The sequence below is a fragment of the Balaenoptera physalus genome (genome assembly GCF_965194825.1).
Source record: "Balaenoptera physalus genome assembly, chromosome: 1".
In the NCBI taxonomy this organism is placed as follows: domain Eukaryota; kingdom Metazoa; phylum Chordata; class Mammalia; order Artiodactyla; family Balaenopteridae; genus Balaenoptera; species Balaenoptera physalus.
This window is the reverse complement of record NC_138882.1, coordinates 117283986-117307570: the sequence shown is the minus strand read 5'-3', so window position 1 is coordinate 117307570 and position 23585 is coordinate 117283986. Positions and strand designations below refer to the sequence as shown.

Below are 23585 nucleotides of genomic sequence, written 5' to 3'. Positions count from 1 at the left end.
CCTCTGTGGGGACCCGCGCGCCCGATCCCCCGGCCCGGCGCCCGCTGTGGCCCGCGACCCTGGAGTTCCGCGCCGGCCTCGGTGTGGGGAAGGACGCGCCCAAAGCGCCGCGGCCTCCGGACTCGGCCCCAGACTGGTCCCCGCCCCGCTGCGTGGAAATTGCCCCGACGCTTCCAACTTCCCGGTCTCGGGCTAAGCGGCGAGCGGGCCTCCCCTGCCGCGGCTCGGGCTCGCGCCGTGGGCAGCGACCCAGATCGTCCTTTTAGTCAATTCCCAAACCCAGGTTACTTCTCGCCAGATAGGATTTTCATAGGCTTGTTCACGGTCGTGTTCCTGGTTGTCTTAGTTTAAGATGAGTTTAAAGGGCATCTGTAAGTGATAAGTATAGGTAGATCTCTATCCGGAATGGAAAGTAAGGTATTTCTGGTTAGCAAACTGGGATATTTATCCACCGACAAACATTGCCCGGGCCTTAATCCCTAATTTGAAATACGTCTGTGAAGCAAAGCAGTTTTCTCTGGACGGTGTATGGATGGGACTTAAGTTAGTCAGAGTTCTGGCACAGCATCACATGCCCTTCAAATTCAGACCTGTGCACAACCGCCTGGGTTGGACTTGCTGTTTAAATAAACCGTATTTTAGCAGGACCTTTCAGTCGTCTCTCAGGCCAGTTCTTTAAAGCATTTTCATAGGCTCACGAAGTAAAATTAATTTGGTTTTCACCTTGTCTTCAAATCTTGGCCAACTTTTATAGGAGCGGGTGTCAAGGTAACATGAGTACGTAATGACAGCATTAGGGAGACATGAGAAGGGGTGTGAATAAACTGGATTTAGTCCTGAGTAACCAGGCATTTCTAAATAAAATCAGTTCACTACCTAGTTCTAAGCCTCTAACCCAACCCCCAGAATTATCTTTGAATGTGCTGTGAGTCCGACTAAATGATCTTTTGATCTTTGATTTGATTTCATGCCACAAAAAGTTAAAGCTATCAAATCTAAGTATATGAAAGGGGATTGGAATAACCCTTTTGTGGGTAGTTTTAAGTTACTTTGAAACAGGAAGTTTAGGTATTAACAGTAGCACACTCTGGTGTTTTTTTTGTTTTAGTTGGACTTTGACTAATCCTGTGTAGTGTAGTTGGATTCTATTGTATCCAAATGACCACTCTGTTAAATTCCTTTCTTTCAATATTTATTAGTAAAATTAACTAAAGAATTTAACAATTGCCAAATTCGTTTTGACAGAGAAATTATCAATATGATTTTTTGGTGATGATGCCACATCCTGGGTAGATATAGCACCACACATATACACATATATGTATATACATTTCTCAGATAAGATCTTGAAATCTTTAGAGAGCAAATTAAGTGCTAAAAGAAATATTAACTTGGAAAAAATTATATATTACATAGAATCAATTCTCAGATGTCCCTGCTTTTTGATATTTGATACATAATATATTTGCCTTCCTTTTTGTTACTCCATATAAATCAGTACTGGATCCCCTTTTTTGGATGTTATTATATATTAGGTTTTATAAACTAATTTTTACATTACCATGATTTGGATGATAAACCTGCCATTTGGGGAGATAGTGAAAAAAAGGGTTATGTATTTTCCCATATGAAATATTTATAATTATTTACACCCTATTTTTGCAGATAATTGCATTAATGGCATTTTAAAAATTGTGTTTGTTTTTAGTAGATGGGTATATAATTTCAGGTATTTGCTAATATTGTACTAATTCCTTTCTGTTAAATGTGTCTTCATAGATTACACACACTCTGCTTGCAGAAATACTTATCAGAGCTTTAATGGTGAGTATCCTCTTTCATTTGCTCTGAAATAAGTTAAGGGAATGCATTTCAGTTTTTCTCTTCATCCATATAAAGTACCAATGTAAAAAGGGAATTGTGCCTTGTTTCAGTCATTGTTTGGTCTCTTGATGTATCAGTGTTAATGTTGTTATAATATATATATTATTTGAGTTAGAGAATTTGGGATCAGAAAAACTTAGGGCTATTCAGATTAATTTGACTCTGTTTTATTTGAATTATGAATCCTTTAATTTATTCCAAAAGGCCCTGACTGCACTGAGTGATGACTTAACAAGCAACTAGCTGAGTTATTTTTGTTGAATTAGAGGTTTTGGTATTGAGTAAAGTAGATGAAGTGGATTATTGGCTTTGTTTTATACTGCTTCTTTTGTAACATTTTGACCTTGTTTTTGAGGTCATTTGCTTTAATGTGTCCAAATGTGTTAGTATATAAAGAACTGTCTAGAGGAGCACATAAAGAAGCCTGATTATTTATTGACATAAGCATGACATTAGAGTTGTGACTACAGAGCTAGGTAAAATCATAAGAGGTATGCAGCATACAATTGGGGTGGTGTTTTGATAGTTATTAGAGTTAAGGCTTTACCAGACAGGATAATAACACAAAGAGAACATGGAACAATTCAAAGAGGTTAAAAAGCATTATATGAATGACACCAGGGAGTGGAATTAAATATCCTAATTGCCAGAGAAATGCAAAATTCAACTGTTGTACAGGATGTAATATATTCACTAAATAAAACTGAAGTAAATGTACTACTACGTAAAGAAGACCATGTCATTTTATGGAAATAATTAACATTCAGTTAATTTCTATTTATCATCTCTAAGAATTTAGAGAAACTTTGAATTTGATGTTGACTAAAAAGGTTAAACATATAGGAAGTAGTCAATGTATACTGAGTGCTGAAAAATATATTTTTGAGAAGCAGAGTGATATAATAAAATTACCAAAAGAAGTTTAATTTGCATCCACATGTAGGTTAGATTGAAAACTGGAAAATTATCAAGAAGGCTGTTTCGTAAATTCAGGTGTAAGGATTTTAGACCTTGAACTTGGGAGGTGATGATAGTAATTTTAAAAATATTAAGCTATTTCTTGAGAAAATTAGCAAAACTTTCAGGCTGCCTAGTAGTGAGTAGAAAATTGAGAAGGATGAATAAAAATGAATCCAGGATTTTAAACTGGAGTCAGTAGGACTAGTACTTTTACCAAAGAGGTTTGGAATAATAGAAGGCCATGATCTCCAGTAGGATGTAACAGAGAGCTGAATTTAATGCCTAAATATAGGGCTTTGAAATGCAGGATCATAGAGGGCCAGAAGTTTATTTTCTTAATGTACAGTGTTGCAAAAAGAGCTTCAGAAATTTCTGTCACTAATGTTATGACCTTCTTTTTAAAACATGCACTTTATTTTTGTATAATTTTATTTTTGTATAATTTTTATTTTGTATAATTGACATATAACATTATATTAGTTTCAGGTGTACAACATAATGATCCCATATTTGTATACATTGTGAAATGATCACCACAATAAGTCTAGTTACCATCTATCACCGTACATAGTTTTCCTGTAATGAGAACTTTTAAGATTTACTTTCTTAGCAACTGTCAAATATGCAATACACTATTACAAACTATAGTCACTGTGCTATACGTTACATCCCCATGACTTATTTATTTTATAACTAGAAGTTTGTACCTTCTGACTCCCTTCACCCATTTCACCCACTTTTATACCTACCCCCCTTCTCTGGCAACCACCAATCTGTTATATCCACGAGCTTGGCTTTTTTGTTTGTTTTGTTTTGATTTGATTTGTTTTTTTTTAGATTCTACATATAAGTGAAATCATACAATATTTATCTTTCTTTGTCTGATTTATTTCACTTAGCATATGCCCTCAAGGTCTATCCATGTTGCAAATGGCAAGAATCCATTCTTTTTCATGGCTAAGTAATATTTCATGTATATACATACATATATATCACATCACATTATCTTTATCCATTAATCTATTGATGGGCACTTGGGTTATTCCATATCTTGGCTATTGTAAATAATGCTGCAGTGAAAATGGGGGTGCATATATCTTTTCAAATTAGTTTTTCACTAATGTTATGACTTATTTTTCTCTTAATTTTAGTTCCAATAGTGGTTCTCATTTAAGGGTGATTGTTAGACTTCCCTGTGGAGCTGTTTCAAAGTGTATCTGTTTAGGTCATACTCTAGTCCCCTTGAATCTTAATTTTTAGGGTAAATGGTCCCAACTATGTAAGTTTTAAAGAACTACTTTGAATGATTTTGGAATGCACCTTTAGGTAAAGACCACTGCTTGACACCACTTTGAGGTCTAAGTTATCTACATTTTATAAATGAGGAACTTAATTTCAGGGATGTAATTTGACTTCAACAGATATTTATTGAGTGCTATGTATCAGATATTGTTCTTGGAGCTAGCAATATAGCAGTGACCAAAATGCACAAATATTCCTGCCTTTGTGAAGTGTACAGTCTAGTGGGGTGAAATAGACAATAAACAAGAAGTAGTATATATTGTACTATTGCAATTGCTAGGGAGAATAATAACACAGGGCAGGGTGTGTGTGTGTGCGTGTGTTACAATTTTAAAGAGATTAGCTAGTGAAAGCCTCACTAAAAGGGTAACTTTTGAGCATAGATTTGAGGGAGATGAGGATGCAAGCCATGAAGCTGTCTAGGGGAAGAATGCTGTAGACTTTAGGAAATAAAAGGTATGTAGTACTTACCAGTTGAAGCCAACAATGCATTGATTGTTAGTGTTGTGTTTTCCAGCAACTGAAATGAAGTAGAAGACACTGGAAAACATGTCAAGATACAAATTTCTTGGAAGGAAGTTGTATTTCCAGTGTCTCCATATTTCCTTCTTGCTTTAAAATAATTCTTCTTATGTAAATAGCAGACAAAAAAAGGGAAAGCATTTTGGGTAGAGGGAAAGCAGGAACAAAGGTAGGGCTGAGTACACTGTGCTTCAGAGAGACTTAAGAAGATGGGCTTGACTATAGCAGATGATTTTTGCTGAGTAATCTTAAAACAAGGTTAGAATAGTGAGGTGTAGCCAGAAGGCATTGGAAGTCAAAGACAATTTGCTTATATCTAGGAAGCAATAGAAAGTGAAGATCTGAAAGAGTTGAGGGTGTGAGCAACACAGATACAGAAGAAGAGCATTCCAGGCAGAGGGAATAGCAGGTGCAAAAATGGATATATGCCTGTTGTAGTCTAGGAACAGCAAGGAACCTAGTATAGCTAGAGTGGAATAAGGGGAGACCATAGATGATGAAATTAAGAGGCAATGGGATAGATAAAGTTAAGAGGTAATGGGCAGGATTTCTCAACTTTGGCACTGTTGACATTTTGGACTAGATAATTTTTTGTTGTGGTGGAATGTGCTGTGCATTGTGGAAATGTTTTAGCAGCATCCTTGGCCTGTGTCATTTGATGCAGGTAGCACCCACTACCCATTTTGGTGACAGCCAAAAATGTTTTCAGACATTACCAAATGTCCTCTGGGGGGCAAAATTGCCCGTGGGTAAGGACCACTGGTGTAGGGCCTTGTAGATTATCTTAAGGCTTTAGCTTTTACTTGGAGTAAGATGGGAAGCCATTGGAAAGTACTGAGCATTGAACATAATTTAACTTACATTTTAACAGAATTCTTCTAGCTATTTTCTTCACAATAAACAGAAAGGGAGGGAGCAGAAGTGGAAGCAGGAAAACCAGTTGGGAGGCTGTTGCAATAATGTAGGTGAGAGATGCTGGTGGCCTGCACCATGATGCTAGTAGTGTGGAGGTGGTAAAAAGTGGTCTCATTCACGACTTAGTGTCATACAACTTGTTAGTTATTTTGATCATAAGTCAGTTGTTTTTTCATACTACTCCACAGCTCTTATCTTGTGATTTAATTATACATGAGTTTTAACATTTGTTGAGCTTATCATTTATATGATAGCATAATCAAAGCAATAGAATAGATTTGATTTAAAATATGTCAGTTTAATTTTTGAGTGAGTTACTTTCATTTAATATATTTTTTTATTCAGAAATAGTTGATGGAATACTATATGTTTCAGGTGTATAACATAGTGATTCACAATTTTTAAAGGTTATATTCCATTTATAGTTATTGTACAATACTGGCTGTATTCCCTGTGTTGTAAAGTATATCCTTGTTCTCATTTAATATTAATAGTAACGGTATGTTATAGTCTTACAACTTTATTTTTAAAGTGATTTTTAAATTCATTCCGTAACCTGGAAGAATATTGTTTATATATAAATGGTCATCTTATAGAATCTATATCCCTATAATCACACTGATTGTATGCAATACGTATAAAGACTTTTCCTCTTTTCCTTTTTAATTAACTGAATAGTAACAGTAGTATGAACAGTAAGCCCAAATCATTGCTATATAAAGATAGCTCTATTAATTTTTGTGTACTCCACAGTGCCTGGCACAAGGTGAGTGTTCAATAAATGTTAGTAATTTATGACTCTGTAGTGAAATAAAAACACACAGAATCAAAAAACTGAAAGATTTAGTATCCAGAGGCAGCCTCTGCTAACTCAAAATAGAAATGAGCAGAAATAACAAAATACAAGTTTTTTTGTTTTATGTACCTAACTGAACCTAACTCTAAAATTACGTTTTAATATGAGGCCTTTAGAGGAAAGCTTTTTATTTTGAAAACTTTATTTTAATGTCAAAATTGTCCCCTATATGAGATATGAGCAAATTATATTGTATAATTACCAACTCTAAAGACAGATAACTGACTATTTTATCAGTCTAGAACTGTGTTATCTGATATGGTAGACACCAACCTCGTATGGCTATTGAGCACTTGCAGTGTGGAGAGTCTGAATTGAGGTATGCTGTCTTAGTCTTAGTATGAACTTGACTTGAAGTCTTAGTATGAACAAAAAACAATGTAAAATATCTCAGTACTTTCTGTATATTGATAAACTTTTTGTTCTATTAAAATCCATTTGTATGCCTTGCACTTTGAATGGATCTTTTTACGATTTATGATCCTGTAATATCAGGCATTAGTTATTTGAAAAGTACTGGTTTATTGAGTTATTCAGATTTTCCAAATATTGACAGATTTTATGGTACAATGTAAAAAGTCATATTCAGTAATACTAGTATCAATTTTATCAGAAAAACCTTTAAGAATTGGGAAGCTGTCAAGCTCAAGTTTTATAAAATTCTAATTTTCACGTGAGAGCTTGAATTTCATCTTTGGCAACAAATATTGTCACCTGTTTTCTTTGAAGTGAGTTTCACTTCATTTTTGAGAAAGTGTCTGCCAGATGCTCAAGTCTGAAAGCCATAGTTTTTGAATGTCAGTCTTTCCTTTTAGTAAAAATAGTATTCCTTGTAAAAGTGGCTAATTCAATGGCTTTTCCTGGAGAGAACTATGGCACTTAATGGAACTTTATGCACTGATATGCAGCAAAATTGCTTTACGTATACTTTCCATTTTACTGCGCAGAATATCATAAAGAGAGTGTACTCAAAGGTCATGATTTAATAAAATTAATAATTCTTACTGCTTCATCAAGGACATTCTTTGAGCAATGATGGCATTTTTATTTTATTATTTTTTACTGCAAGTGTGCAGTACAACTACTAGTGTGGTCTGGTGTCACTGCCTTGATTTGTGCTATAGCACCAACAGTTTTATCCACCGGTGCTTTTGCATCTTCAATGCAAAAAAATTTTCAACACTGTGAAAAAGGCAGATAATATCTTAGTACTATTTATAAAAATAGTTTGACCTTGTGGACCCTCTGAAGGGGTCCTGGCAACTCTCAGTAGTCAACAGGCTATTGAAAACTGCTGTCCTAGGGTGCATAAAAAATTTGTAAAAAATCAGACCCTGACCACAAGTCCAGTGTACATTTAAAATGAGGCCACAGGACTTCCCTGGCAGTCCAGTGGTTAAGACTTCACGCTTCCAGGGGACACAGGTTCCATCCCTGGTTGGGGAACTAAGATCTCCATATGCCGTGTGGTGCAGCCAAAAAAAAAAATGAGGCCACAAATAGCAGAATACTGTATAAGGCAGAGTATCATAAATACCATGTAAGAGTTACAGAGTTTTGTAGATATTCAAAAGAAAGAGATGATAATCAACTGAGACAACATCAGTAAAAATGTTCTTGAAAGGATTAGTATTTGAAATGGACTTTAAAAGATTAGAAAATTTCAACAAGCCGATATTTGGGGTGGTAGAAGAGAGCGTTTCGTGAAGAAGCGACAGCACGAAGCTAGAGGGGTGGTTATTTATGAGACTTTGGGAAAATCATTTCATCTCTTTGGACTTTTTAGTTCCATAATCTATAACATGAAACGATTAAATTTGATCATTTAGGTTGCTTTCAGGTTTAAAGTTGCAAGATTTTGTTGTTAGGACCAGAAATCATATTTATATGATTATAATTAAAATTTAGTGTTTTTAAAAAATAAAAATTAATGTATTTGCTCCGTGTATATTCTTACATTTATTAGTGCTTAAAACTTGGAGAGGGTGATAAATGAAGGATCTTAAAGGACTTTATAGGAAACACATTCTGAATGGTTTTTAAATTTTTTCAGTTTTATAATCATAGTAAATTCATTTTATTACCTCTTTTGTTGTATTTGTTTTTCATGTCAGAGGTTGGGATGTAAGTGGAATAACAGTGTAATAAAATATACTTAAGTGCCTCGATTGTATCATAATTTTTTGTAGTGTCTGCATTGCTAGAATTCACATTCATTCCCTTTATTCAAAGTATTTGAGGATTTAAATATTTGTTGAGTCATTATTTATAGGCACAGTACCACAGATAGGCCCTACTCTGATTTTACTTTTTAAAGATACCAATTTCAGTTACTGTATGAACTAATTTCAGTTGGGCTAATTTAAAATGTGGCTGCTTCTGAGTTTTTAGACATTTTGAGAGGAGTTAGATGTAGAAGACTATACTTGTAACAAAAATTTTTCCTTTTGACATTATTAAATACTGACTTTTCTTGAGAATAGGAATTATTAATTATGTACCATGTAGCACCTAACACAGGGCCTTGTGGTAGTACCCTAGTCAAATAAACATTGGCTATATTGAAGATAATTTTAATATAGAACTTTTTAATTGATAATGTTTTTCTTTGAAAAATTAGGTTTCATTAGCAAATCTGATTTTTCAGTAGATTATAATCTGTGTGTTTTTTCCTTCAGTGTCTATTGTGACTTTAGCTTAAATGTTAATGATGAATTAACATCTCAGATGATTGATATGAATATCTTGTGTTTTATGCAAAGATTCCTGAAGAGAATGGTATCTTACTGACCTTTTGCTATTGACTCTTTTAGGAATGGATCGTGATTATGGCCCTGGATCTTATGGAGGTCTGACATTCAAGGATATTTATCTAAAAATTCTTCTTTTGAGTGCCAGTAAAGGTGAGCGTCATTTAATTTTTTTCTTTTTAAACTCTTTGTAGGGATGGATCGTGACTATGGCCATGGATCCTGTGGGGGTCAAAGATCCATGGACTCCTACCTAAACCAGTCATATGGCATGGACAGTCACAGTGGTGGTGGTGGGGGTAGCAGGTAAATTGCTTCATCACTTGGCCAAATAATTAGATGACTGTAAGATTCTGGATATTCTAATTTCCTATTCCTTAGGCATGTGACGCTACTTGAAATTTGCTATTTAGAATCACCTTAAATGTTGAAAGGTGTTAATGGTTCTAAAAATTATCTCAGCATCACTGGCAGACATTAGGAAAATCTCAGGAAAACCTTTATCATTTCATTATAATAGAGTAAGATTTTCTGTCTTTAGCAGTGAGCATTTTTTTTTTTTTTTACTTCTTTTACTTTTAACTGCTTACCAATCAGAGTGTCCTGAACAAATGATATAAAAATGTTATTGGAAATATTACTTGTGAAGCTTTTTGTTATGAATTTCCAAAAATCTTTACTACTATAAAGCAGCAAAGCAGTCTTTGACTAGAATGGGTTTAACTGAACCAGTCTAGCAACATTCAATTTCTAAGAAACATTTAAAATAGTTATTCTTTTAATTTTAATTTTAATTTTAAAGTAAGTTACAAGAGCATATTGTAATAATAAAAGTGTTCTTTAAATCATGTCCAGATTACTTATTGGCAGGTACTGCTTATACCAGAAACACTTGTGCTCTAGACTAGGAACATTATACTAAAGCCATGAGTATGATACCTTTGCTTATTTTAATGCAGTAGAATTTAGATTGTACTTATGTTTCACTGTTAATGCTGTGTAAAGCTTAAACCTAGTTGAACTCCTACAGGCTTTAGGGTTGACCACATTTCAGGTCAAGGGGGGTCTACTTTTTGAGGCACAAAGATTCCTACTAGATATAAGTAAAACTAGTTAGGAAGCATTTGAAAGTATTGTCCTTCTTCATAAATTGAAGGATCTGGATTCCTTAAGGATGGACTGAATGATGCTTACTTTTCTTTTTTCTGCTTCAAGTGTGCCATTATGGTTTATAGTAGAGAAAAATCAAGAAAATAGATACAACAATTTTGCTTACGTGATAGATGTTTTGAAAAATGTAGTTGAAAAGAGGAATAATTTTTATATGGTTACTAGGATTCAGAAGTAAATAGTACCTTCTATTTAGTGATCTGTAAATAATTGAAGTAATGTAACACATTTAAATGTTTTACCATATCTCTTCCTGCCCTATTACATTGTAAATGTAATGTGCGTAAACTATGTAGATGTTATCATTTATCTCGTGTAATTGTGGGCCTTTATAAAACTATGTTGTAAGATAAGTGACTTTTGTAATCCATGCTTTGGTGAGAAGTAAGATGATTTGTTTCTTCTGTTGACTCTATTAAAACCTTGAGGAGACTGTACACTCCCTTTTTTAGAGTAGCTTTATGTGATAATTTTATGTGATACTAGGGAATAATTTTTTGATAATAGGGAATAATTTTTCAAATAACTGAAGACCTTATAAAATGTATTCTTTCTAATCTGCCTCGAAAATTCATATGCAGAGGGTATATGTTGGTGGTCTTTTACTTTTATGTTCTATTTTATGTGCTTATCCTTCTAGATTTGTTAGATTTATTAGTCTACAAGTAAAAAGTGACTGAGGATTGATTATTGACCTTAACCAAAGTTTGGCAGGTTGCCAAACTTTATAACCAGATAATTCTCCCAATTTTGACTGCTGTAGACACAATGAAGCAGTTTTGTCATATAGATTATTGGGGGTGCAAATGGATCTCTTCTGTGTCACAAGTAGCCTACATCTGTGTAGTCTTCAATTTGTGTCCCTATTGAAAGCCAAAATATTGTAAATATTTTGTATTTTCCAGTATTAGGGATGGATTCAAAGAAAGTTTGAGTAGTTTGTGAACTTTAACAAATGACTTTTCCCAAGACTAGGGCTGGGCTTAAATAATGACAGACAAATCTTTTCTTTCTAATAAAATAGAAAGCTGCCAAAAAGCAGATTTTTAAGCTAAGGTTTACTTAACTCAATTCATATTTAAACACTGACTCAGATAGCTTTCTATCTGGTCTCATGTTGAACTGCCCAGCCCTAATCAAGTGTGAACAAAAGTAGAACTGTGCAAACCAGTATGGTATAAATGAATTTTAGTTGATAAATGTCATCTGATAATTTGTCTTTTGAATTGTCTAACATTAGTAAGCTTACTTTTGTTTTTTCCCTCACTGTGCAACTCTTCCAGGTTTGGACCTTATGAGTCTTACGACTCCAGGTCTTCTCTGGGTGGGCGAGATCTGTACAGATCTGGCTATGGTTTTAATGAACCCGAACAAAGCCGCTTCGGAGGTAGTTATGGTGGTCGATTTGAGAGCTCCTACCGGAATAGCCTTGACTCTTTCGGAGGTAGAAACCAGGGCGGGTCTAGCTGGGAAGCACCTTACTCCCGTTCAAAATTGAGGCCTGGGTTTATGGAGGACAGAGGAAGAGAGAATTACTCTTCCTACAGCAGTTTTTCTTCACCCCATATGAAGCCTGCACCTGTAGGCTCTCGGGGGAGAGGAACGCCTGCTTATCCTGAAAGTACGTTTGGAAGCAGAAACTATGATGCTTTTGGAGGACCATCAACAGGCAGAGGCCGAGGCCGAGGAGTAAGTACAACAGAATCTTTTCAGATTCTTTTCACTAGTCACTCTTTTAAACCCTTTCAAGACCATGGTTTTCAACTAGAATAAACACTGTTCATCCCAGTGTATTTTGAAGAAAAGCTGAGTCCTAAGCATAATTTTTAGGTTGCCTATAAAAGTTTTTCCACCTCAGAAAATACGTGGCAGTGTGAGATGACTGTTCATAAAGTTTTGCCAAATCTCCCTTTATTAAAAAGGTGAGGATATTAGGTTTGGTCTAAAAGGGGTTAAAAGGAGTTGCATTTTTCCTTGTAAACACTAGCAATTTTGCTAGTGGGACAGTTCTTGGATTATGTAAAGGTAATGAACCCTTTTGGAGTTTTTGAGTAGGTTAAAGGTGCAATGTATGATAAAATGTGTATACTTTGCTGCTAAACTCTAGCACGTAGAATTTCTTCAAAGCTTCATATTTCACATTAAACACAAGAGACTAAAAGTCGGTGATAGTTGAGGGTAGCTTAGCCATGTTTACATGGTGAAGAAGTTGATATGTATAATAGGTTGTAGATGATTTGTGGTCAGTATAATTTTGCTAACTTACTCTCTTACAGTATGTCCTATTGCTGGGTGTTCTGTTTTACCTGTGTCACTAGTTTTACTATTGAGAAATAATTTCCTCCCTGTATAAACACGTCTACGGCTTCTTCCTAGGAAGTAATATTTTGTAAATTACTGCTTAAATGAGTAAATATACTAGTCTTCAAGTATTTAATTTCAGGATATCTAGTATAAAGATTATGCCTTACATCCTCAGGTAACTTGACTGACATGAAATTTTACCTAGTAAGTGTATGTAGATTGTGGAGTTATTATGCACTTTGATCCTGTAAAGAATATTGTATTTTTGCTATAATGTGAGGAGTGTTTTATTCTTTTTAAGTCAGTTGCTCTTAATATTCTGTTTGCAGAGGAAAGTACTTCTGATAAAAAATGCTGTAGGGCACATATTTTTGACTGCTCACTAGCCTTTGGTACATCAGTGTAGTTTGTCATACTTGTGTAGAAATTTTGCATTTATAACAGTTACTCTTTACTTATGTAAAATGCATTGCACCTTTAATGGATAATTGATGAAGATTTTTCTGATGTGACTATGTAAATTACCTGGAAACACTAATTTATTCAAGTCTACTAGGTTAGATAGGTATTCCTAAGCATAATATACAAATGTAAGCAACTGATATGTTGCTATTCTACCATGCTTCATGATTGTAGATTAATTGAAAATAGTTGGGATAATAGGCTTTGGGTTTTGAAATTGAAAATCTATTCCAGTTGGAAAATTTGGAAAACTCTTAACGTTTTCCACTAGGCAAATGATTTTTTTCTCAATGAGACTTCAAATATCAATTTTGTTTTCATGATAGAAAAACAGGTATTCCTGTTCTTTGTTTCCACCATTCTAGTCGGAATGGACTTTTCTTTCTTTCTTCCTGTTAATGACATAGATGAATCAATAGGGCTTTCTTTTTTAATCTTCACTTGTACAATTCCCATTGGATCCTTCTCTTCAGATTGCTCCTCAATCTTTATCTTCTAAAAGTAGGGTTAGTAGAGTAAATTTCTATGAACATGTGGCCTCTTGGTGTAGTGGATTTTGTTAACGACAAGAGAAGAGGAAGGGACACAAAGAGTCGTTTGTTGCATGACTCTTCGTCTGTAAACTTTTGCTTCTTGGGCTTCTGGGTCAGAATATGTTTCTCTAGGTAAGAATGTGAATGGAACGTCAGATGCAATTCTTTATCTGAAGTGTGTCTTGGAAGTTGATGCATGGTTATGCTTTAACTCTCCTATTTCATACTAATGTTCCATCTCGCCTTCTCATCCCTTTTTCAGCAGGGAGAAATCCTAGATCATTTCTGGATCTTTTTTTACTTCAAACTTCAAATATGGTCTTCTTTGTGTATCTTAGTTTTAAGCCAGGTTTTAGTAAAATAAAGATTTCTTTTAAGGTCTTTTCATGGGAAAACATCGATTAGGAACTCTGAAGAGGAGTTGTCAGAGAGTTGTACAAGTGGTAATATTCTGACAGGCACATATGTTGTTTATGATCTCAAGTAATTTTGAATTGTAAGAATCAAAAAATAGGAAATATTCATATTTGTTCTTCTGGAAATAAAAATACTAATTCAGTGGATTTGAGCTCATGTAATAATTTACAAAGTTTCTCAATGTATTTATTCAGAGTGGACTTGTAAAATTTAGTTACATTCTGAGGGATTTTCAGGTGAAAAATTTTAGATAGGTAACATGTAAATTATATATGAATTCATATGTTATCTTTGGATATTGTGCTAATATTTCTTGATTTCACAAATTTGCAGCATATGAGTGATTTTGGAAGCATTCATAGACCTGGAATTGTTGTTGACTATCAAAACAAACCCACCAATGTGACAGTTACTGCTGCAAGAGGAATAAAGAGAAAAATGATGCAACCATTTAATAAGCCTGGTGGAACCTTTATCAAGAAACCCAAGCTAGCAAAACCTGTGGAGAAGATGAGCCTCAGCAAATCACCCAGTAAGTAAGAAAACATAACCTTGCTATGGTTCAAGGTACTTTTTATTTTTTTAACTCAGTGCATTTAGATAATTTTTTCATGTTCATATAGAGAAACAGTATAATAATTGCAGTTGTAGAAATCAGATCTGCAGATGCCCTAGTCAGTCATGGATATCAAAATTACCGAAAGATACTTTTTAAATTCACATGCCCTGGTTTACCCCTCTTCGCTAAATCTTGATTTAGGGTGGAGCCAGAACGTCTACATTTTTAAAAAGACCTCACACATGATTTTGATTCAGACTCCTTTCTTGGGTGTTATATTTATTGTTGGATATATTATTGAAGAAGTGGTATGTTACGTTACATAGAATCCCCTTCATGAGGTCAAAGGCAAGAAATTTTTCATGGTCCTTGGTACCAGGAAAAGCTGTGTATTCTTCTAGAAAATTAATTTGCTTTTTATCTTCTGGACATGATTATACTTAGAGATAATCATATTTCCATTTTTACAGTGTTAAAAATTGAGAGCCAGTCTGAAAATGAAATTAAGAAAACAATTTAATTCAGTTAGCATCAAGAAGAATTGAATACTCAGGAATAAATTTAACAAAAGAAGTGCAGGGCTTCCCTGGTGGTGCAGTGGTTAAGAATCCGCCTGCCAATGCAGGGGACACGGGTTCGAGCCCTGGTGCAGGAAGATCACACATGCCACGGAGTAACTAAGCCCGTGCGCCACAACTACTGAGCCTGCGCTCCAGAGCCCGCGAGCCACGATTACTGAGCCTGCATGCTACAACTACTGAAGCCCGTGCACCTAGAGCCTGCGCTCTACAACGAGAGAAGCCACCACAATGAGAAACCGGCACACTGCAATGAAGAGTAGCCCCTTCTCGCTGCAACTAGAGAAAGTCCATGTGCAGCAATGAAGACCCAACGCAGCCAAAAATAAATAAATAAAATAAATAAATTTTAAAAACCCCAAAGAAGTGCAAAACTTATACTTTGAAAACTGTAAAACATTGTTGAGAGAAATTAAAGAAGATCTAAATAAATGGAATACTAAATAAATGTTCATAGCTCAGAAGACTTAACATTACTAAGATCGTAATACTCTCCAAACTGATCTACTGATTCAGCCCAATCCCTATCAGAATGCCACCTGACTTCTTTGCAAAAATTGACAAGTTGATTCTAAAATTCATAGGGAATTGCAAGGGACCTAAAGTAGCCAAAACAATCCTAAAAAAAGAAGAACAAAATAGAAAGACTCATTACTTCGTGATTTCAAAACTTACTACAAAGCCACAGTAATCAAGACAGAGTGGTACTGGCACAAGGACAGACATATAGATCAATGGAATAGAATTGAGAGTCCAGAAATAAACTCATAAATCTATGGTCAAATTTATTTTAGCAAAAATGCTAAAATTATTCAATGAGGAGAGAATAGTTTTTTCAACAAATGGTGCCGGAACAACTGGATTGCCACATGCACAAGCTAAAATGCAGCACCTAAATGCAAGGACTGAAACTATAAAACTCTCAGAAGAAAACAAGGGTAAGTCTTCATGGCTTTGGATTTGGCAAGGAATTCTTAGATATGACACTAAAAGAATGAGCAACCAAATAAAAAATAGGTAAATTGGACTTTATCAAAATTAAAAACTTCTGTGCTTCAAAGGACACATCAAGAGAGTGAAAAGACAGCTCACAGAGTAGGAGAAAATATTTGCAAATTATATATCTGATAAGGGACTTGTATCTAGAATATATAGAATTTTTAAACTCAATAAAAAGACAAATAGCCCAATTGAAAAAAGTGAGCAGAGCATCTGAACAGACATTTTCCTCAGAAAGATATACAGATAGCCAATAAGCACATGAAAAAGTGCCCAACAATTAGTTATCAGGGAAATTTAAATCAGGACCACAATGAGATACCACTTCATACTCACCTGGATGGCTAGAATCAAAAAGATAACAAGTCTTAGCGAGGATGTTGAGAAATTAGAGCCTTCTTATACCACTGGTGGGGATGTAAAATGGTCCAGGCACGTTGGAAAACAGTTCCTCAAATGATTAAACAAATTACCATATGGTCCAGCAGTTCCACTCCTAGGTATATACCAAGAAAAATGAAAACATACATCCGCACAAAAATTTGTGTACGGATACATATAACATCATTGTTCATAGTAGCCAAAAGGTAGAAACAACCCAAATGCTTATCAGTGGATGAATGGATAAACAAAATGTGGTACGTCCATACAGAATAGAATGGTAGAATATTTTCCAGCCACAAAATGGAGTGAAGTACTGATACATGCTACAACTTGGATGAACTTTGAAAAGATTAATGAAGTGAAAGAAACCAGTCACAAAAGTCCACATATATGATTCTTTTCATTTGAAAGTGTAGAATACAGAAGTCTATAGGGATAGAAAGTAGATTAGGGGTTGCTTTCGGCTGTGGGGTGTGTAGGGAGTAATACCAGGGTACCAGATTTCTTTGTAAGGTGATGAAAATGTTCTAGAATTGATTATGGTAATGTTTGCACATATCTGTGAATGTTCTAAAAAACATTGGATTACGTACTTTAAATGGGTGAATTGTATGGTATATACTGAATTATATCTCAATAAATCTTAAAAAAAAAGTTCAGAGCCAGATTACTCTGTTTCTTTTCTCCGTCACTGTATTTTATTTAACTTTGTAATGTATCTCTAAATGATATCAAGTACATTTGACCAAATTAGATTGTCAAGAGGATACATAAATGAAAGGTAAGGAAATGTCTTTCTCAGCATTCTTTGTGAAAACATAATAGCAAAATAATATACAACAAATACTTTGCCTGTTTTTGACTGTACACTGAATTATGTTTTGTTTTTTATATTTATTTTATTTTTGCCTTGATGACTGAAAAGCATTTTATCTTTCCAAGTTAGATGATACTGCAAGGGGGCAACAATTACTCTCTTCTTTAGAATTAATATTTGATTGCCTAATCTTGTTGGGACTGGAGGAGGTTAAGATCATTGTAATGAATGAATATTACAAATTTTTCTAGTCCAGGTTTTCAAACTTTTTACATCCAGTTTTAAAAATAAGATATATATATATATATATATATATATATTTTAACATCTTTATTGGTGTATAATTGCTTTACAATGGTGTGTTAGTTTCTGCTTTATAACAAAGTGAATCAGTTATACATATGTTCCCATATCTCTTCCCTCTTGCGTCTCCCTCCCTCCCACCCTCCCTATCCTACCCCTCTAGGTGGTCACAAAGCACCAAGCTGATCTCCCTGTGCTATGCGGCTGCTTCCCACTAGCTATCTATTTTACATTTGGTAGTGTATATATGTCCATGCCACTCTCTCACTTTGTCACAGCTTACCCTTCCCCCTCCCCGTATCCTCAAGTCCATTCTCTAGTAGGTCTGTGTCTTTATTCCCATCTTGCCACTAGGTTCTTCATGAACTTTTTTCTTTTTTCTTAGATTCCATATATATGTGTTAGCATACGGTATTTGTTTTTCTCTTTCTGACTTACTTCACTCTGTATGACAGACTCTAGGTCCATCCACCTCACTACAAATAACTCAATTTCATTTCTTTTTATGGCTGAGTAATATTCCACTGTATATATGTGCCACATCTTCTTTATCCATTCATCTGTTGATGGACACTTAGGTTGCTTCCATGTCCTGGCTATTGTAAATAGAGCTGCAATGAACATTTTGGTACATGACTCTTTTTGAATGATGGTTTTCTCAGGGTATATGGCCAGTAGTGGGATTGCTGGGTCGTATGGTAGTTCTATTTTTAGTTTTTTAAGGAACCTCCGTACTGTTCTCCATAGTGGCTGTATCAATTTACATTCCACCAACAGTGCAAGAGGGTTCCCTTTTCTCCACACCCTCTCCAGCATTTATTGTTTGTAGATTTTTTGATGATGGCCATTCTGACCGGTGTGAGATGATATCTCATTGTAGTTTTGATTTGCATTTCTCTAATGATTAATGATGTTGAACATTCTTTCATGTGTTTGTTGGCAATCTGTATATCTTCTTTGGATAAATGTCTATTTAGGTCTTCTGCCCATTTTTGGATTGGGTTGTTTGTTTTTTTGATATTGAGCTGCATGAGCTGCTTGTAAATTTTGGACATTAATCTTTTGTCAGTTGCTTCATTTGCAAATATTTTCTCCCATTCTGAGGGTTGTCTTTTCGTCTTGTTTATAGTTTCCTTTGCTGTGCAAAAGCTTTTAAGTTTCATTAGGTCCCATATTTTTATTTTTGTTTTTATTTCCATTTCTCTAGGAGGTGGGTCAAAAAGGATCTTGCTGTGATTTATGTCATGGAGTGTTCTGCCTACATTTTCCTCTAAGAGTTTGATAGTGTCTTTTTTAATCTAATTACAACATTACAGACATTTTAATATATCATATTTGAAAAAATAATTGAAATTGCAAATGTTGGATTTTTTTTCCTTAAAATTATAAGTTACAATGCAAGACTCAGGAACGGTTTAAATACTATTCTTAAATCTACTTTTCCTGCCATGCTTTGCATTGGACATCTATATTATTTAGTAAAAAATAGCAATATTCTGGAATTCAGGAAACCTGATAATAGGTAGAGTGTGTGTTAGTAAGGATAACTTTTATACTGTGTTAGTTGATAGATTGCTATTTACTGAATTGTGTACTCTAAATATTTCTAGACTAGGCAATTCAGTTGATCCTCTTGGGATAGATTTCAAAGATATATTTTGCAGGTATAGTTAAATAAATATTGCAAAATTTGATTCAGAAACTGATTTGCCACTAAAGCAGCTATATGTGACCCAACTTTTTTTTTCTTTTTAGCAAAACTTGAGAGAGCAGTGTAGTATAGCTAACAATGAAGCCAAAATCCTATAGTCAAATCAGGCTTTCACTGTTAGGTGTGAGGTGGGCATTCTGAAAGATGTCTGCTGAATATTTAGGAATAAGAAGTCTTGCTACACTGTAGTGTATAGACTACCTGATTTGTTGAAAAGCAGTAGGAAAGGAACCATATTCAGTCATTTGGATAGAGGTACAACATATATCGTAGTTTTAGCACATGAAGGGAAATGGAATTGCTTGTAGTTTAAGGTCATGTACAAGTGGATTTTCTACAGAGTGAGGATTTGAGGGGAACTGAAGGAGGATATTGAAAATGGTTAATAAAATAATAATGTACATTTAAACTCTTATAAAATGATGAAAAATAATCTAGATATTGAATTTTAAGGTATTGATTTTATATCGTTTTGAAACATCCCACTGTATGCATAGCAAGTACTTAATATTTGTTTACTGTTAGGTTTATGAAATTCCCAGGTGTTCATGATTTTGTATTAGATATTTTTCCAAAGGTAATCCAAAAGGATAAACAATGTATAAAAGGAAAAGTTTAAGGGCAGATGCGTTTTTTTTTTTAAGTCTAAAGTTAATTGTATTATAAGAAAGAACCTTTTTCTTTTAATACAATGAGATACCACTTCACACCATGTGAAGTCGATGGCCTTAAAAATAAAAAAAAGAAAATAACAAGTATTGACGAGGATGTGGAGAAATTAGAACCCTCATACATTACTGGTGGGAATGTAAAGTGGTGCAGCTGCCATGGGGAACAGTTTGGTGGTTCCTCAAATGATTAAACGTAGACTGACCATATGAACTGACAATTCCACTCCTAGATACATACTTCAAAGAATTGAAAAGAAGTATTCAAACAAAAACTTGTATATAAATGTTCATAGCAGCATCATTCACAAGTGTTAAAAGGTGGAAACAATCCAAATGTTCATCAACAGATGAATGGATGAAAAAAAATGTGGTGTATTCGCACAATAGAATATTATTCAGCCATAAAAAGGAAGGATACATGGTACAACACATGGGTGAACCTTGAAAACATTATGCTAAATAAAAGAAGCCAGACAAAAAAAGGCCACATATTGTATCCTTTGTTTATGTAAAATATCCAGAATAGGGAAATCTGTAGAGACAGAAAGCAGATTGGTAGTTTTACCAGGTGCTTTAGTGACTGCTTAACGGGTATGGGGTTTCTCTTTGGAGTGATTAAAAAGTTCTGGAACTAAATAGTGGTGATGGTTGCACAACATTGTGATGCACTTAATGCCACTAAGTGGTACACCTTGAAATGGTTAAAATAGTGCATTTTGTACTGTGTATTCACATTAAGGCATGTTTTGAGAAAAAGAGGAAGAATCTGCTTTTGTTTTAGAGTTTATACATTTTAAGAAATTTTGGGAGAGCTGCTATAATAAATGAGTTTTTGTATCCAAGGCTCTCTTTCTAGTGCTCATTGTTTTTCCACATTCATGAGAGGTCAGGTTATTTCAGTGTTTCGCAGAGTGTGGTATTCAAAATTATTTTAGGTGATGTGGATATTATTGCTTAAAATGAGGATAAGAAAAAATGAGCAGATCTAGAGAAAAATATGTAGCAGATAATAACATAGGTGAGAAGTAAATAGGCAAAGTTCATGATGATGTTATTCACATGAATGAAGTTTCAGAAATGATGGGTAATCTCAAATTCTGATTTTTCTGGTGAGTTCAATTTAGATAATGACCATCAAGTAAATCTTGTATGTCTATAGTTTATGAACTGGGGACTGGAAAAGGAGAATGGAAAAATGATTTTTAGTTTTAACTTTTTTGTCTGATCCCCTAGCAAAAACAGATCCTAAAAATGAAGAAGAAGAAAAGCGACGAATTGAGGCTCGGCGGGAGAAACAAAGGCGCAGAAGAGAAAAAAACAGTGAGAAATATGGAGATGGATACAGGTTTGTGCTTAGTAGAGTCTGAAAATTGGACTCATAAAAAAACTGCTTCCGGGGTTTGGGGGCGGGAAAATTGAGTAGATGGCCAAAAGGTGTAAACTTCCAATTATAAGATAAATAAGTTCTGGGGATATATTGTACAGCATGGTGACTATTGTTAACAATACTGTATATATATTTGAAGTTGCTAAGAGAGTAGATCTTCAAAGTTCTCATCACAAGAAAAAAAAATATAACTAGTGAAGTGTTGGACGTTAACTAAACTCATTGTGCTCATCATTTCACAATAGATACATGTATCAAATAATTACGTTGTGCATCTTAAACTTACAGAGTGTTATATGTCAATCTCAATAAAACTGGAAAAAAGTAAAAAAAGAAAAGATATTTTTTAAAAAGCTGTTATTTTTGGTGTCTTAAGCTGGTGCTGTAGTTGTGTTGAGTTAACCTATGTTTGATTCCTGTCTCAAGGATATTGACAAATATATTCAATTTGCTACTCTCCATCTCTCCCACAGCTATTTGGTTGTCAGTCTAAAAGAATGCTGTATAATTGTCCTTGGGACTTTCAAGTCACTGGCAATCACTCTTCAGATTTTAAAACTGGAATTCCTGATTTTTGTACATGCAAAGCAATAATCTATCTGGCCAAAAGAGATTGTGATATGTCATTAATTTTATGATACAGACTGATTTCAGAGATGCAGTAAGGAAAAATATGTCTTAGAATTGATAAATTATTGTGTTCAAGCAAACAAAACCAAAAAAAAACCTGTTTCCTTGAAAAGGCAGATACATCAATTTGGATGTGAAAAAATTCCTGAGAGTCAAATGAAAAGGTTTGATCAAAGATATATAGGAATGGGACTTCCCTGGTGGCTCAGTGGTTAAGAATCCACCTGCCAGTGCAGGGGACACGGGTTCGAACCCTGGTCCAGGAAGATCTCACATGGCGTGGAGCAACTAGGCCCATGTGCCACAACTACTGAGCCTGTGCTCTAGAACCCGCGAGCCACAACTACTGAGCCTGCGTACCACAACTACTGAAGCCCGCACACCTAGAGCCCTGTGCTCTGCAACAGGAGAAGCCACCACAATGAGAAGCCCACACACCGCAATGAAGAGTAGCCCCTGCTCACCGCAACTAGAGAAAGCCCGCATGCAGCAACAAAGACCCAACACAGCCAAAAAAAAAAAAGATACATAGGAATGATTTTGATTTTTTGATATTTACAGTCATCGCACAGTGGATTGGTTCTAGGACCACCACCCCTCCTACCCAACCCCCACCCCCGCCAGACCCTCGAATACCAAAATCTCAGGATGCTCAAACACCTCTATGAGGGTTTTCATCTTACTAAGATAAGAAAACTAAGATAAGAAAACTAAGGCCCAGAGAAGTTAAGTTGCCTGAGGTCACATAAGGGTGCTAGGAAATAAACCCAGCAGTAGATATCAGATCCTATACTCTTACTCAGAAAAATAAATATAATAGTACTGTAAGGAATTAGTTGGAAAATGGAGACTAGAGGCAAAGAAACCAATTAGGAAACTAGTGTCATAATTCGAGGAAAAGGAAGTAACAAGAATATATGAGGTAGGAATAATTAAATGGCAGAAAAAGGGAAAATTCATTCTGGAGTGTCTCCTGAGCTTCTAAATGAGTGCATTTGTCCAGTCCAGGCTGATTAGTCATCCTGAAGTGATTTTTAGAGGGCAAGACTTTTGATCATCCAAGAGCTCTAACAGAGAATTATGGTTGTCTGATGTTCCACCTGGCTTTGTTGTCACTACTTTAGTGGTTTGGAAGCTTGAGGATGGAACAGAGTGTAAAATAAGTAGTAGAACTTCAGAACTTGATACTGCTTGAAGTTTGCCCTGGCTTTCTAACTGATCTAGACTTGAAGTGGATAGTTTAGGATTAGATTAAGTAGATCCATTGATCCATCTTTCATACCCAGAAGCTCCAGTGTGGGCCAGCAATGCCAATTGGTATAATAACAGTGTCCAGACAGGTACTTAGATACTATCTTTTTCTCACTTAAGCTAAATTTAAATCAACCATTAAATGGAAGAGAGGAAATCATTTATGCTGGGAAAATTAATTTTATTGGTATAGTCTTATGAACTCTTTCTAAGTAAATAA

The 23585-nt window shown here is 34.9% G+C and overlaps 1 protein-coding gene and 1 long non-coding RNA gene across 8 annotated transcripts in view; both read left to right on the top strand.

The window, feature by feature from the left end:
• Positions 1-23585, top strand: part of LOC309636632 — a 505650-nt gene that overhangs the window by 137449 nt on the left and 344616 nt on the right. The gene's annotated exons all lie outside the window — the stretch shown is intronic.
• Positions 1-23585, top strand: part of ZNF326 (zinc finger protein 326) — a 37102-nt gene that overhangs the window by 324 nt on the left and 13193 nt on the right. The window contains exons 2-7 of one of the 7 annotated variants that reach the window (XM_082450929.1): positions 1780-1824; positions 9253-9288; positions 9384-9495; positions 11643-12048; positions 14409-14607; positions 21331-21442. In XM_082450929.1, the coding sequence (XP_082307055.1) occupies positions 1780-1824; positions 9253-9288; positions 9384-9495; positions 11643-12048; positions 14409-14607; positions 21331-21442 (910 nt within the window). Of the gene's footprint in view, positions 1-1779; positions 1825-9252; positions 9343-9378; positions 9496-11642; positions 12049-14408; positions 14608-21330; positions 21443-23585 lie in introns of those variants that run through there. The other 6 variants (XM_082450931.1, XM_082450930.1, XM_082450933.1 and 3 more) reach the window with 6 other exon arrangements.